Source organism: Curcuma longa, chromosome 20, assembly GCF_044706935.1.
Source record: "Curcuma longa cultivar G26 ecotype Majalengka, Jawa Barat chromosome 20, ITB_CL_G26_1.1, whole genome shotgun sequence".
NCBI classification, from domain to species: domain Eukaryota; kingdom Viridiplantae; phylum Streptophyta; class Magnoliopsida; order Zingiberales; family Zingiberaceae; genus Curcuma; species Curcuma longa.
In genome coordinates this window covers 4,427,728-4,441,321 of record NC_133880.1, presented here as the reverse complement: position 1 = coordinate 4,441,321, position 13,594 = coordinate 4,427,728, and the positions used below count along the sequence as shown (strand labels likewise).

The 13,594-nt window shown below is 42.1% G+C and overlaps 3 protein-coding genes across 3 annotated transcripts; 1 reads left to right on the top strand and 2 right to left on the bottom strand.

Moving 5' to 3' along the window:
* Positions 1 to 176: 176 nt before the first annotated feature.
* On the bottom strand, positions 177 to 2,373 carry LOC141813346 (DELLA protein SLN1-like). The gene has a single exon (XM_074701296.1). It carries the CDS (start codon positions 2,292 to 2,294, stop codon positions 402 to 404), a length of 1,893 nt encoding a protein of 630 aa, XP_074557397.1. The 5' UTR covers positions 2,295 to 2,373; the 3' UTR covers positions 177 to 401.
* Positions 2,374 to 6,055: 3,682 nt separating this feature from the next.
* Positions 6,056 to 10,319, top strand: LOC141813297 (uncharacterized). Its single transcript, XM_074701236.1, has 9 exons — positions 6,056 to 6,232; positions 6,332 to 6,429; positions 6,514 to 6,600; positions 6,706 to 6,868; positions 6,956 to 7,588; positions 9,454 to 9,596; positions 9,672 to 9,863; positions 9,942 to 10,032; positions 10,101 to 10,319. The coding sequence occupies exons 1-9, from the start codon at positions 6,056 to 6,058 to the stop codon at positions 10,317 to 10,319; spliced, it is 1,803 nt and encodes a 600-aa protein (XP_074557337.1).
* A 1,061-nt stretch (positions 10,320 to 11,380) lies between these two features.
* Positions 11,381 to 13,349, bottom strand: LOC141813606 (calcium-dependent protein kinase 10-like). Its single transcript, XM_074701562.1, has 3 exons — positions 12,468 to 13,349; positions 11,579 to 11,676; positions 11,381 to 11,404 (listed from the first exon to the last, which is right to left on the bottom strand). The coding sequence occupies exons 1-3, from the start codon at positions 13,300 to 13,302 to the stop codon at positions 11,381 to 11,383; spliced, it is 957 nt and encodes a 318-aa protein (XP_074557663.1). The 5' UTR covers positions 13,303 to 13,349.
* Positions 13,350 to 13,594: the final 245 nt, after the last annotated feature.

The following is a 13,594-nucleotide window of genomic DNA, read 5'->3' as shown; positions in this document are numbered from 1 at the left end:
ATTAAGTCGTCTGGTTCGAGTTAATAGGTATTTTATTTAGCATTATTGTGTTTACTTCAGAAGAGATTTTACGGTTAAAAAAGACGATAAGTTTAAGTTAAAGCCACCATTAATTAATTTACATGAAATCTAGAATTTAATTTACATTGGGTAAGAGAAAGGATCTGATCTCTAACTGAAAGAAAGCGGCGGTTCTACTTCTCAGAGCTTATTTAACATGCTTGGAGATTCGTGCAGCGACGAATCATGTTCGCTCGTAGATAGCTAGCACAAAAAATAAAGAAGAGCCCCAGCGGAGGTGAGCATTCGGCACTATGTGAGACGTCGACCGCGGTCAGATTCCCTAGATTGTGCGGCCAGGAGCTTACCCGTGAGCCGATCTAATGGCTGGGGTGCGTGCCCTAGGAAGAAGCGGTTCTGCAGGAAGCAGAGGTGCTCAGGGGATCGCCGGCGGCGCGCCAGGCGGAGGTGGCGATGAGGGGCCGCGTGTGCCAGCCTAGGGTGAGGCACCCGTCGTTCTCCTCCACCCGGTAGCCTTCGCCGCCGGCGAAGAGGGCGAGGAGCATGCTGGCCTGCTTGAAAGCGTTGGATCCGATGGGGACGGAGTCGAAGCCGGCGCGGGACATGCGCGCGCGCCACTGCGGAAGTGTCTCGTGCCGCTCTGTTCGTTCCGCCCCTTCGCACGCCACCACGTTGTGGATCTGACGGCCCAGGTAGATCTCCGCCATGGCTTGGTCATGCCCGCCCATCTCGGCGACGGCGGGCGGCGAGGCGCCCCCCTCCAGCGAGTCGAACATGGTGGAGTAGTAGTGAAGCGCCTCCGTGAACCGATCCAGGAACGTCCTGCCGTTATGGTTCGCCTCCTGCTCCACCACGGTCACAATCCGCGGCCGTACCGCGCGGATCGTCCCCAGCACCTTCTCCAGCGCCCCTGGGCGCGCAAGCAGTCGATGCAGCTCGAGGATCGAGTTCACTGCTACCACCTCCGGCTCGTCGTCCTCCACGCCGCCGCCGTCCGTTTCCGGACCGAGAAGCATGTAGGGATCTAGATCCGCGAGGCTAGCGGCCACAAAGCCGCGGTACTGGAAGTCGACTCGGATGGTCTTCGCGAGCTGGGCGAGTTTCCAGCCCACCTCCTGCAGAGCGTCAGAGTTGTCGGGCTGCGGTGGGCCGATTCCGGTGAGGCGAAATGACGGCGGGCCTCCTTGGCGGAGAGCCAGGGCTTGGAGGAGCGCCGGCCACTGCAGTCCCTGCCGCATCCCGAAATCAACAACGTGAACGCGGCGGAAGCCGGCGAAGGCTTCCAGAATGGCCTGGTTAGCTGTGAAATGGGCGAACTTGAGGTAGGGGCAGCTCTCGTAGAAGTGATGGTGAAGCATGTCGTCCAAGGCGGCGGATTCAAGAGTACTCGAACAGCCCACGCCACGAGGGGGCTGCGGCCGGTAGATCCGGCGGGCGAGGGCCTCCGCAAAATATCCGGCGACTTTGCGCATCGCGCCACCTTGCGATGCGGCCAGCACGGATATCTGTTTCACGATGGCGCCCGCCGCCTTCATGTTCTCCTTCTGCACCGCCTCTGCGCACGCCATCAGGGCGTGTACCAGACGGATACCTGCCTCCTGCGAATCGACGATGACCACCTGCTGCGCTGCTGTTGACGTCGCCGCATCCGCCGTGATCGTCGACGAGGGAGGTGAGCTGCAGACCTTCAACCTCTTTCGATCTCTCAGGGACGTCGCGACTTCTGGCTGCTGACCAGACTGGGAAATTAGCCAGCCCGAGGAGGCAGTAGAAGCTTGTGGCTTAAGTTCATCGACATCAGCCGGGCTGCAGGGGCTGCCGTCCGGTAGGTCAACTGTCCCGATCGTGTATTGCTCTGTGACAGCGGGGGGAAGGTCGAACTGAAGACTAAGCGGGTCAGCAGGCGGCGGCGGCGGTTGGGGAAGAGGCGGAGGGGCATTAAGCTCCGAGAGGATGTTGTCGACCCAGTTGGAGAGGTCGGAGGGGTTATAGTGGACAGTGTCGAAAGCGAGGTGAGCAAGAAGTGCGTCGTCGTTGGCGGCGGCGCTACTACCCATGGCCATCTCCAGCTGCTCCAGTTTCTGCGCCACGTCGGCCATGTCCGACGACCGAACCTTATAGCCCAGCGCCGCCAGAAGCTCGTCGACGCCGTCGTCCGTCCCCATCAAGGCCTTCCCCTTCTCTTGCTCCGCTGCAGCATACCAATTTCCTCCTCCTCCTCCTTCTCCTCCTCTTCTGTCGCCGCCGGCGGCCTCTTGATGCTCCCTTTTCATTTTTTTCCTTCGGTTGCGCGCGCGCGGTGGAGATCTAAGAAGAGAGGAATTATAACGAAGAGAGCGGAGCAGCGGAGCAGCTGAGCAGGGTAAAAACCAATAATTACAAACAAAAACAATTGCAATTTAATAATTTTATAACATCAACAATTCAATAAAAATAAATTTATAACGTCAAACGTTAGTTGATTAATTTAAGTACGCACATTGTGTTCTATAATTGTTGTCGTAGACAATAAAAATAAAAGATATGAAACCCCTGCGGGCCCAGACCAAGAAAAAGGAATCGTACCACGCCCACTAACTTTCTTACGGTTTCTAAATAAAAAGTCTCTCTGCAGCTGCTTCGATGTGCAGGTGCGACGAACCATGCCTCTCAGCTCCGGCCCTCCTCGTCCACGCGTCGCAAATCCCTTGGCTCCCCAAAAGTTCAATACCAGTGCTTCGGTAAACTTGTGGGTGAGCAGCAGCACGCAGGAGGGCGACGCCAGCTGTCGGTGTCGGAGTCCACTGCTGGGTGGGTTCAGTTGGCCACTGCCCGGGCCCCTCGCCGTACTCCTGAGACGGTCGTGCCGCTGTTCGCGTGGGGCCTTCCTTCCTTCCCTGCCTTATCGCCCACCCACTTCGAGGATGGCCGCCCCCGTTACGAGACTCCGTTTTAGCTGACGCGATCCGTAACGGCCACGTCGACGCCTCCTCCTCGCGTCGCTTTCGCCCGCGGACTCCTCGTCGTCGTCGTCATCATCGCCGGTTCGCTTATTTATACTTCCTGATGGCGACCTAATACGCATTTTTTTAATCTAATATTTTATTAATCTTAATTGTGTTGTGTTATTTTACTTTTGTTTATTTTTTTCCCTTTTTTATTTTCTGAAAAATACAGAAATAGCCTTGCGGCAAAGCGGAAGCCGGCGGCCGGACCGGCTTCATTCCCGATGCGGTTCGGGTAGATCATGACGTCGACAGAAGAGCCAGCGCCGCATGTGCTGCTCCCACGTGTCTAGATTCTCTGACCGCGCGGTCCCCCACCTGCCCTTTCTCCGGGAATATTTTTACAATGATAAGATTTTTCAGAGATACTCTTCTCTGTAACTCACTGATCACCACGATTTTGATTTGCAAAGGTGCGGTGGACTCGCCTGGGTCCAGGTTGGGTAAACGAGTGGGTACGGCGTACAAAGTCTTGAAAGGCTAAATTTGATCTCGTACGCATAGCTTTTTCCCATGCACGCTGACTCGGAGATGGGAACAATCCAAGATGTGGAGCCCCGAGTATGCGGCTGTTTTTTAAAGGATAATTTTTATTTTTTTAAAGCATTTTACGAAATCTATTATTTATTTAATTCATGGCTCATGTCAAATCCCAATCTTATTTTTGTTCCCACGATTAAAATTTGTTCTCCAATTTTCGAATACTATTTAAAATATAAAATCAAAATTGTAACTTTTAAAGTAGCTTTCAATTTAAATTAACTTGGATAAACAAAATTGCACTTGAAGCATCTAATCTCTAATGGTAAGGATAAGTGCGTCACCATCCTTGTGAAACTTATTAAAATAGTTTTGTTAAAGATTATTATCAATATCTAGATTTATTATTTTATTATTAAGATTGTAAAATAATATATATATATAAAATTTAAATAATTTTATTAAATGAATTATGAGTAATTATTATTTTCGTCCTGTTCGTCGGCACGTTCCGGCTCGGTCCAACCAGACCAGACATCTGTACGTCAAAATTAGTGATTTGTTTTTGCCAATTCGGTGAGGAATTAAAAATATCAACTCGTTTTTATTTTACTCTCTAATCACAATCTTTTTAGCAAAATAATAATCGAATAGTCTTTTTTTAATTACAATAAATTGACTAATTAATTACTTCGAATTTAATTGTGCACGAGTAATTGAGGCATGACCTGCCGAGGAAAGCCTATTGCAGCGCAGCACGTGGCACGGGATGTCCGGAGCTGCGGGTCCCACGGAGGGAGCATCTACTCCCTCGCAAACCTAGTGGATAGATACCCCGTCCCTTCAATCACGTCGGCTACCTGCCTTTGTTCTGCATTAGAAAAAAGCGGAGGGTGGGCAATAAAAATCAGGTTTTGTTTGTTGGGGAAAAATTTTAAAAGTATTCTTTTTTTATTATTATGATATAATTTTTTATTATTAAAATAACATTTTATTCATCTTAATTTATTTTTTTAATATAATTGTTTTTTATAATATTATTTCAGTTATAAGATAATATCTACAATTCGGTAAGTATACAAATTGAATTTTTATTTGTTATGATGAACTACAATTATAATAATTTTTATGAAGTAATATAATATTTTCTACTTTTATTTATAATATTAATTTGGTATGGATATTTGGCGATTGCGTGAATCTCGGATACAATATAATGCAAAGGAAAAAAAATATACATTAACTCAAAAAACCTTAACCTCTAATTCTAAATTCAACACACTTCTAGTATCACACGTCGACCTCAAGACTCGGTCCGACATTATACGCATCATACACTGACCTCATGACTTGATTTCGGTATTATACGCCGACTTCAAGATTTAGTTCCGACATCATACGCCGACCTCAGGACTCGGTCCCAACATCACGCGCCAACCTCAGGACTCGATTCCATCATCATGCGTCAACCTCATGACTTGGTCCTGGCGCACCTCCTGCATCAAGCGTCGACCTCATGACTCGGTCTTAGCGCAATTCCCGCATTGAAGATCAACTTCCTGCACGTGATATTTATCGAAGACATGATCGTTCCGCCCAATTCGGAGAACACATAATCGATCCCTTCGCAAAAACAGAAACGTATTCTTGAATGGAACGTAAGACAACTATTATAAAAATGTAGTTCATGTCCTTGTACACAAGTACACATACATATCTATCCTAATTTTCTTAAGTTATTAAACTTCTTCCTCACGCATGTATCTTAACTTGAACGTCAGAGTAGCTTGCCGTGATCTAATTCCGACACTATTCTAATATTCTTTTTGAGTGCTTTTTAGAACTTTACTTCTCTTTGGATGACTCTTTTCAAAAAACGTGTATGTCAGCCGAATTTTAAATTAACATTTGTACCATCTATGATGTACTGAACGAAACAAATATATTATAATAAAAATTAATAGAACCAAGAATTATAATATTCCCTATAAGATTTTTAATAAATAATTTTTGACTTATTTTTTTATTATTATTTTAAAACTATGCCTTCAATTTTTTAAGTAACCTTTAATTTGCAATTGCCAAGGCGGTCATTGCGCCAAAATTTGAATCCCAAAAAGTTCTGCTCCGTAAGTTCTCCTGTTGCTACTAACCCACAACCCTACCATAGTCGAGCAGTAATCCCTAACACTAGTATCGAGAGATGGACGGCCAAAATCGTCGGGTGAGATTGCAGGTATGTGGATTCCGAATGTGCACTTCTATCCGACGGTCACCGGCATTCCATCATCGGTCCCGTTCGAGGAGGAAAGGGAAAAGAAGCCACACTTTTCTACCTCGACGATCAACCATCGACTAAGGCGGAACCCACATATATCTCGGAAAATAACCAATGAACATGAACGAGGGCAGCGGGTGGAAAAGTGAGTCAACCAAATTAAGGCGAAATTAAGGCGCTTTTATTGACACCCCAACGGTGCGATTTCAAACCGGGCTCCAAAAATCTCTCGAATCCCTGCTCCCTCCCTTTTGCCTCGCGAATCCCCTCCTCTCTCCTTCCCGGATCGACGATGGCTGTCCCTCGCACTCCCAAGGCCCACGGCCACCGCGCCGCCGGGAAGAGCAAGAAGCCGGACGAGGCTGCTTCCTCCTCTGTTGCCTCCCCACGCAAGCGCACTAAGTCGCCCGGAGTCCGGGTCGTCGGCGGTCGCATCTACGACTCTGAGCGCGGGATGACCTGCCACCAGGTGATAACGCCTTCCTCCTCCTCTTAAGTTTTCCTTTCTTGTTCCCGAGCATTCACTACGGGAGAGTTCTCACTCGTTTTGCCACGCGAGGTGGCTCAGTGTCGGCAAAAGACGATGGACTTCGCGGCGGCTTGCAAGCAGATGAAAGGGAACAAGATCTGCACTATAAAATTCTGCCACAAGTGTCTTCTTAACAGGTTCCTTGATTTTGTTATCTCTATTTATTTTATTAATGCTTTTGTTGAGATCCGCTGGTGGCGGATGCCTGATTTGGGTTGCAGGTACGGGGAGAATGCAGAGCAGGTGGCGGTGCTAGAGAACTGGAGTTGTCCAAAATGCCGTGGCGTTTGCAACTGTAGTTTCTGCATGTGAATTGCTCAACTTCACCTGGATGGATGGCTATATCAAGTTTATTTTGGGAAACTGGGTTGTTCCATTTTGTGTGACTAAGCGTGTCGAATTTTCTTTTGCAGGAAAAAGAAGGGCCAGCAACCGACAGGGATTCTCATCCATGCTGCTAAAGCAACTGGATTCACATCGGTGCACGATTTGCTGGATAACAAAGGGTCTGAAGTGCTTATCGCTGCAAACGGTTTAAGATGTCTGAGCGCAGGAAATCCTCCCTGTTTGAAAAGGGTAGGCTTTCATGTTTGATTTCCTCCCCCTGATTAATGCACAAATATTGCCTTTTCAGTGCTTATACAGAGCATGAGTCTTTGATAGGGTACAGGAGCTTTAAAAAGAAGCCGCAATCTGGAGAAATTCCCTGATGGTCGGAATGATGTGCTTTCGGTTGACGGCGGTGCTGAGAAAGATGAATCGCTGCTGAAGAATGAAAGAACAAGGTCATCAAAGAAGCTAAAATTTATAAGTGAGAATAGTATTGAGCTTGCTGATGACAATGCAAAACCAAAAAATGGTAATAAGCAAGCAAAAGACGTAAAGAAAATCTCTGTCAAATCAAAGAATGATGAAATGCATTCAGGGAGCAATTGGCCAAGGTCTCCTAAACAATCAGATGGATGTGAGGGTGCTGTTATAGTTCAGAAAGAAAAATTACAAGTCAAACCAACAAGCAAGAAACCTGTTTCTCAGAAACATGTTACCGGAAACTCAAATATTGCTGAAGCCAATGTGTTAGTTGACACTCAGAACACAATTGCTAATGGCAAAAGTCATCTGAAAGAGGATAAGTCCATGAAATGCGTCATCAAAGTAAATCAACCAGACCAAGAAAATGTTGCGCCTGTGGTCCCTCTGGGCACACCATTACTGGAGGTTGCGGGGTCTGATTGGGCAGCTGAGGATGTTGGAGCAGCGTTACAATTTTTGGAATTCTGCAATGCTTTTTCAGAGGTATAATGTCACATTAATCAACATACAAGTATAATATTCGACTTTGTTGATTATGGGTGCTTCTGGTTTACTGTAGTATCATTTATATGTATCCTTGGTCTGTTCTTTTGTAACATCAATTTGAATATTTTGATCTAATGCCATTAGACTTTTGATTTGGGGCATTCTGTATTTCTACTTGGATGGTTCATCTGTAGATCAAATACTGAGTTGCTCTATATGGTGTCTTTGTCTGTACAAGTATTTGGAACAAAATTCAAGGCATTATTAATAGTGTTCCAAAGGGCGCAATGTAAAGTGTTGTGTTTAATATTTAGATGGAAATTTGTTTCTTTGTCTTTTTCTTCCTATTATCAGAAAGTCCCTTTACAACATCCTAGGAATTTATAACTAGGACCCTAAGTATTGTAATATTTACAACTTCATCCCTACATTATGGTATTCCCTGTTCTGTCCGTAGCACTCCCCTTTAAATTGGTTCAAATACACTGTTAAATGTTAGGTTTGCAAACATGATCAATTTTGGGTCCTCTTAATGGTTTGCTTGGAAAGTTTGCTAGCTGAAGGGACAATTTCATTCAATTGCACCTTTTCTTTTTTTTTTTTTTTGATAAAGTGACGATCAATGTTTATGTGCTTTATTCTCTTTTAAAACATTGGATTGGATGGTATGTGCATAATAGCTTGTCGCAACAACAAAGCTTCTTTGGGTCCATAACAATACACCCTTTCTAGGTAACTAAGCTTACTAGGTAACAATTTAAACCTAAATAAGTTCACATATTGCTAATTTCATGACTTTATATTTTGCTTCAATACTTGATTTTACTACTGTAGTTTGTTTCTTGCCTTTCTGGAATGAGATGAAACATTGAGATAATATTATGGCCATGCCATACTAAAGAAGGGTAACTGGAAATTTACTAAAGCAAGCCCTTTGAGATTACTTCACTCTATAGTACTTCTGAAGCATTCACAGCAAGATATTTACTTCTGCTAGACAAGATATTTTTTTACTATCAATTTTATTTTCAGTTTTCCATATCTTTGCAAAATTGCACTAAGGATTCAAAGTTCCTTGTATGAACTACTAAGAATCTTATAGAAAAGTTTGAGCTTATTCATTGTAGAAAAATAAAAGCAAATGCTTCACAGAAAAGAAAGAACTATGCCACTTGAAAAATTGGATTTTATTGTGAGAATTATCTTTCTTAAAATATGACAACAAACAAAGAATAATGAATTTAGACAATGGTGACAACTTAATAGGAAGATTGCATATTGGTGGTTTTTTTTTCTTTTTATTTAATAGCAGTCAAATAAAGTATTTGCTGGTATAACCGGGCAAACTAACTGTATAACATCAGTCATTTGAGTGTATTTTAGGCAGTGTGGTGGTTGTTTGCTGTTCAATATTGGGATGAATGTGGATGATCGCTTAGTTGAGACTCATCTTGTCACCATCATTGTTGGGATCGCTTATTCAGCTAGATTGATTGGATTCACCTTTTGGTTGTGCCAGTGATAAAGCATTGTTCTTCTTAACTGTAAGTATGTGAGAAAATGAATATTATGAAATATCAAAATGTAAAATAATGTAATCTGTAAAAGTCATCGTATTCTATATGAATTTTCCAGCAAAGTTATCATGTGAATTTGTCAATTCTTATTATGTTAAATTCCAAGAATGTCCTTAGGTTCCACAACTGATTGGTTCATAGCTAATAACCCAGTTATTTGTAATACTTTTTTTTCTTTCTTTTCTACTAGTCATGAATGTCTGAAGGCAAATATACTCTTTCATTTTGTTATACAATTGGCTTTGCTGGATGCTAATTCTTTCTCAAAATTCATCACCCGCTTAGGTTCTTGATGTAAATAAAGGAGAACCTGAATGTGTTCTTAGAGAATTAGCAAGAGGACGTGTTGGGAGCCGTGGACTATATTCTTCGGTTGTAAAATTTCATGTCAAATTGTTATCATTTATCCAAAAGGACATGGGCGAAGAGTATGGTACCTTACCTTCAACTTGTGGAAATCTTGTTGTATATTTATTTTAATCAATTTTTTTATTGTCTGTCAGTTCCATCTCATTTTCTGTGAATGGCGGAGACAAATGGTTGCAATCTCTTGTTAAATACATAGATGAGAATGCTTCTGTTTTAAAGATGTCTTTGGATTTCTTAAAGAAGGATTCATTATCATATGATAACTTGGATTGTTCAAATAAGCTCAGACTTTTGAATCTACTATGCGATATGACTCTAGGAACTGAGTGAGTGACCAAGAGTTTTTTTACTTAATTTATCAGTTCACTTACATCTTTTGATAGCCATGATTTTATCTTCAACAGAGCACTTAGAAACTGGATTGACGAAGAAAATAACAAGTATATCGAAAGAAAGAAGGAGGCAAAAGAGAATATCATTGCTGCCAAGAAAAAGGTTTCAAGTCCAATAAGTTCACTATGTTTTGTTGTTGAATTGGTTGTTGAACTTTGTATTCTGTGCAGGGTAATGATCTTAAGAAAAAGCTAAAAGATGATGTTGCTAAAGCTATGCTATCTCTGAGAGACAAACCACTGTCAGTTGCTGAGCATGAGAAACTCGTTTCTCACATAAGAACAAAAGCAGAGAGAGCTCGTGCTGAGATGCTTAAGATGATGGAGCTATTGCCAACTAGTATGTTCTCAGTTGTTGATGCCTTAAGTTATTATATAAATTGTTTTTGAGAGAATTGCTTATATTTCACTTTTTGAAATTTCTGGTTATGCTCAGTGATATTTTGATGCAAGATTGTATGAATCATCTATCCAATTAGGCATTATGAGGTTGTTACTTGGAATTTTGGGAGTGTACATATTTTTTAGGGTTTTTTTGAATAATTATTCATTAATTCACTGAATAAATTATTGAATCAACCCTGTAAAGCTTTTACGTTTGTAATTAAATTACCACAATTCAAATCGAAAGGCTTCTATCTATACTTTATTCTAAAACTCATGATGACCATGTCTATTGGGTTGAACTATTAATGATCCTGCCATCAACTGCAACTCTAATGCTTCTATATTTATTTCTATTATATAGTAAAAAATTCAACCTTTCTTTATTCTTCTATAGTTTAGTTTCAGATCTACTGTGTTTACTATATTGTCAAAAGGCAGTTAATTAGGTTTAGTTATAGTATTTTGAAGATGGATTTTCTTTCTTTTCATATTGTGGTTCAGCATAAGGTTCATAATGAATTGAATTGAATTGTATTATTTGGTTATTTTAATCTTGATTCAGATTTATCACACAATGGTTTTGCGTTTGTACTCAAATCATATGAGGAATCATGAATTATATGATTCTAATAACTAGGCTTTATATCCTTAACCAATTACTTGTATTGGCAAAGTCCAAACATACTACTACCTTTGCTTTGAGGTAATTTTGTTTGTGTTGGTCTCACATATTCAGATAACATAAGACGAGATGCTCTTCGGACTGAGCCCATATTTCTGGAAGAAGCATGTGTTTATTGGAAACTTGCAGGCTGCTTTAGCAATCTGAAACTCCGACAAGGTTTGTTTCCTCCAGAGAGCAGAGCAGTATTGTTCTTCTGCTTCTGCAAGGTGGGTCTAAATAAATGTAAGCTAATTTTTGCAGATTTTGGAAGTCGGAACTCTGAGAGACCCAAGGATAAATGGTTTCTATATAACGAAGATGAGGAGAAAGCAGTTGATAGATATATTTCCCTTTCACGGTACATTTCAACAAAATCTTATTTGCTAAGCTGGTAAAGAAATCAGTTCGTGTTCTTGCTGTAGGTCTGCAAATGGTTCGAAATTTGCAAACTATAGTTATTCCAGTTGTGGTTTCGCCTGTCATGATACGTTTTCCCCTGTGCTATCACTCATTTTCCTTCTACATGATCGGATGTTTTAGTTTGTCAAATTTTCAAATGATGATGATGTGGTAACTGGTAAATTTTATTTTGTAGAACCCCAGCACTCCAAATATCTGCCTCAGGACCATAACGCTTTTTTAGGACTTCAGGAGCAACATAATAAGGACTACCGACCACATCAGTGAATATCTCTCCTGAAATAGAGAACTTGTTCATCATTAAACTGGAAGAAAATTTCATAGATGAGATCGCCATGACTCCACGAAATTAGAGTGGATTGATAATGTATTATTGTGTGTTATCATGCTTTCTATGAGATAAGTCGTACTTAAACAATTTCATGCTATCTAGGATACTCAAATTGTATGATTCATTTAGATGTTTTTAGATGAGTTTATGGATTTTGAAGCACAACACTAAAAAATCTGTAACTCAAGCTGAGATAAATACCAAATAAAATATAGTGACAATATGAACAGTCAAGTTAGAGTACTTCAATTTTGCTTAGTACCACTGTATTTTCCTGAGGCAACAGTTATGATGCCAGAAAGTTTAATTCCAAGATTGTAACAGTTGCATTCTAATTTCACACGAAATGCTTTATTACAAATTCTTCTAAATACAAAATATATAATGATCTAATCCAATATTTAAAAGATTTAGAACATCAAAATCCACATGGAAGCCAAATCAAATTCTCATATCTGGCCAATTATGTTTAGCTGATGAATCCTGTATCTGAAGTTCCTGATTAGTACTACAATCAAGATGCAAGTCAAGGTTTCATGAATCAACTAAAATGTCTGATGGTCTAAGATAATTCCTAATGAAAATTCAAAATGAAAGACCTGCAGAATTGCTTATGATTAAAAATAATATGCAATTTAGACCAAAATCACAAGCACAAAAAAGCAAACATGCACCTTGAGCTTCTTCATAAGTTCATATCAAAACTAACAAGAAGAAAACTCAAAGAACAAGATACCTGGTCGGAAGAAAATGGACAATCCAAAATCAATGGTCTTAAGAGGTGCATCCTCCATTTGGTTGACAAAAAGCAAATTTTCCGGCTTCAAATCACTCTCATGCATGACTCCCATTGAATGACAAGCTTGTACAACACCTACGATGAGTCTTGCGAGCTCTGCTGCCTTTCTTTCTGTGTAATGCCCCTTCTGAATGATCCTGTCAAACAGCTCTCCCCCAGCACACAATTCCATGACAACATGAACAGCCACTGCGTCTTCATAAGCCTCCTTGATGGAAATGACGTTTGGGTGGCCGGCCAAATGATGCATTATCTGGATTTCTCTCCTTACATCCTCCACATCCTCTTCCGTCGTCAACTTTCTCTTCAAAATGGACTTGCAAGCAAACTCCTTACCAGTTGCCTTCTCTCCGCAGAGATATGTAGTACCAAATTGTCCCTGCCCGAGCTTCCTACCCAAGCTGTAAAGATCCTTCAAATTTTCAGTTTGGCGCTTCAATACGAAGTCTGCCTGAAGCCCTGCGACACTGGAAGCTCTCTTGACATGGGTGGGCCTCTTGGGTCGGTCCGTTGACGATCTGCTAGGTGCCGGCTTGGCTTCCACTTCCGGGACCTTTACAGGCTTCTGCTCATCTTCATGGATCTTAAGCGGTTGGGGTGCTTTGGTGTCTGCTTTAACTGGCGAGGGCTTGGTTGAGGAACCCTCGCCGGAGCGTTTGCTACCAGAAGCTGGAAGAGCGTCCTGATTTGCTCGGCTACGCCAAACCGTAGCGGATAATGATTGGAAGAATCCATTTTTCGATAGGCTGGGTCCAATACACACATTCCCCATCTTGATTCAGGAATCAATATTCCCGGCACTGCCTCTTCAGCATTGGATCGAACTTCTCGTCGGATTCCGGAAAAACTAAACCCCACGCCTTAGGTCGAAACAAGACCACATAAAAATTCGATCTTGCAACAACGATGCGCATGCAACCTCAACAAACCGATTCAAATGAAGAACAACGAGGAGGGAACCGACAAAATCTCCTTCAGGTATCGATAGGCCATTCAAAAACATTTGAAGAACCGAAATGAAACGAAGGGAAGATGGCGAACAAGTCCCCCGTCCGATTCAGAAT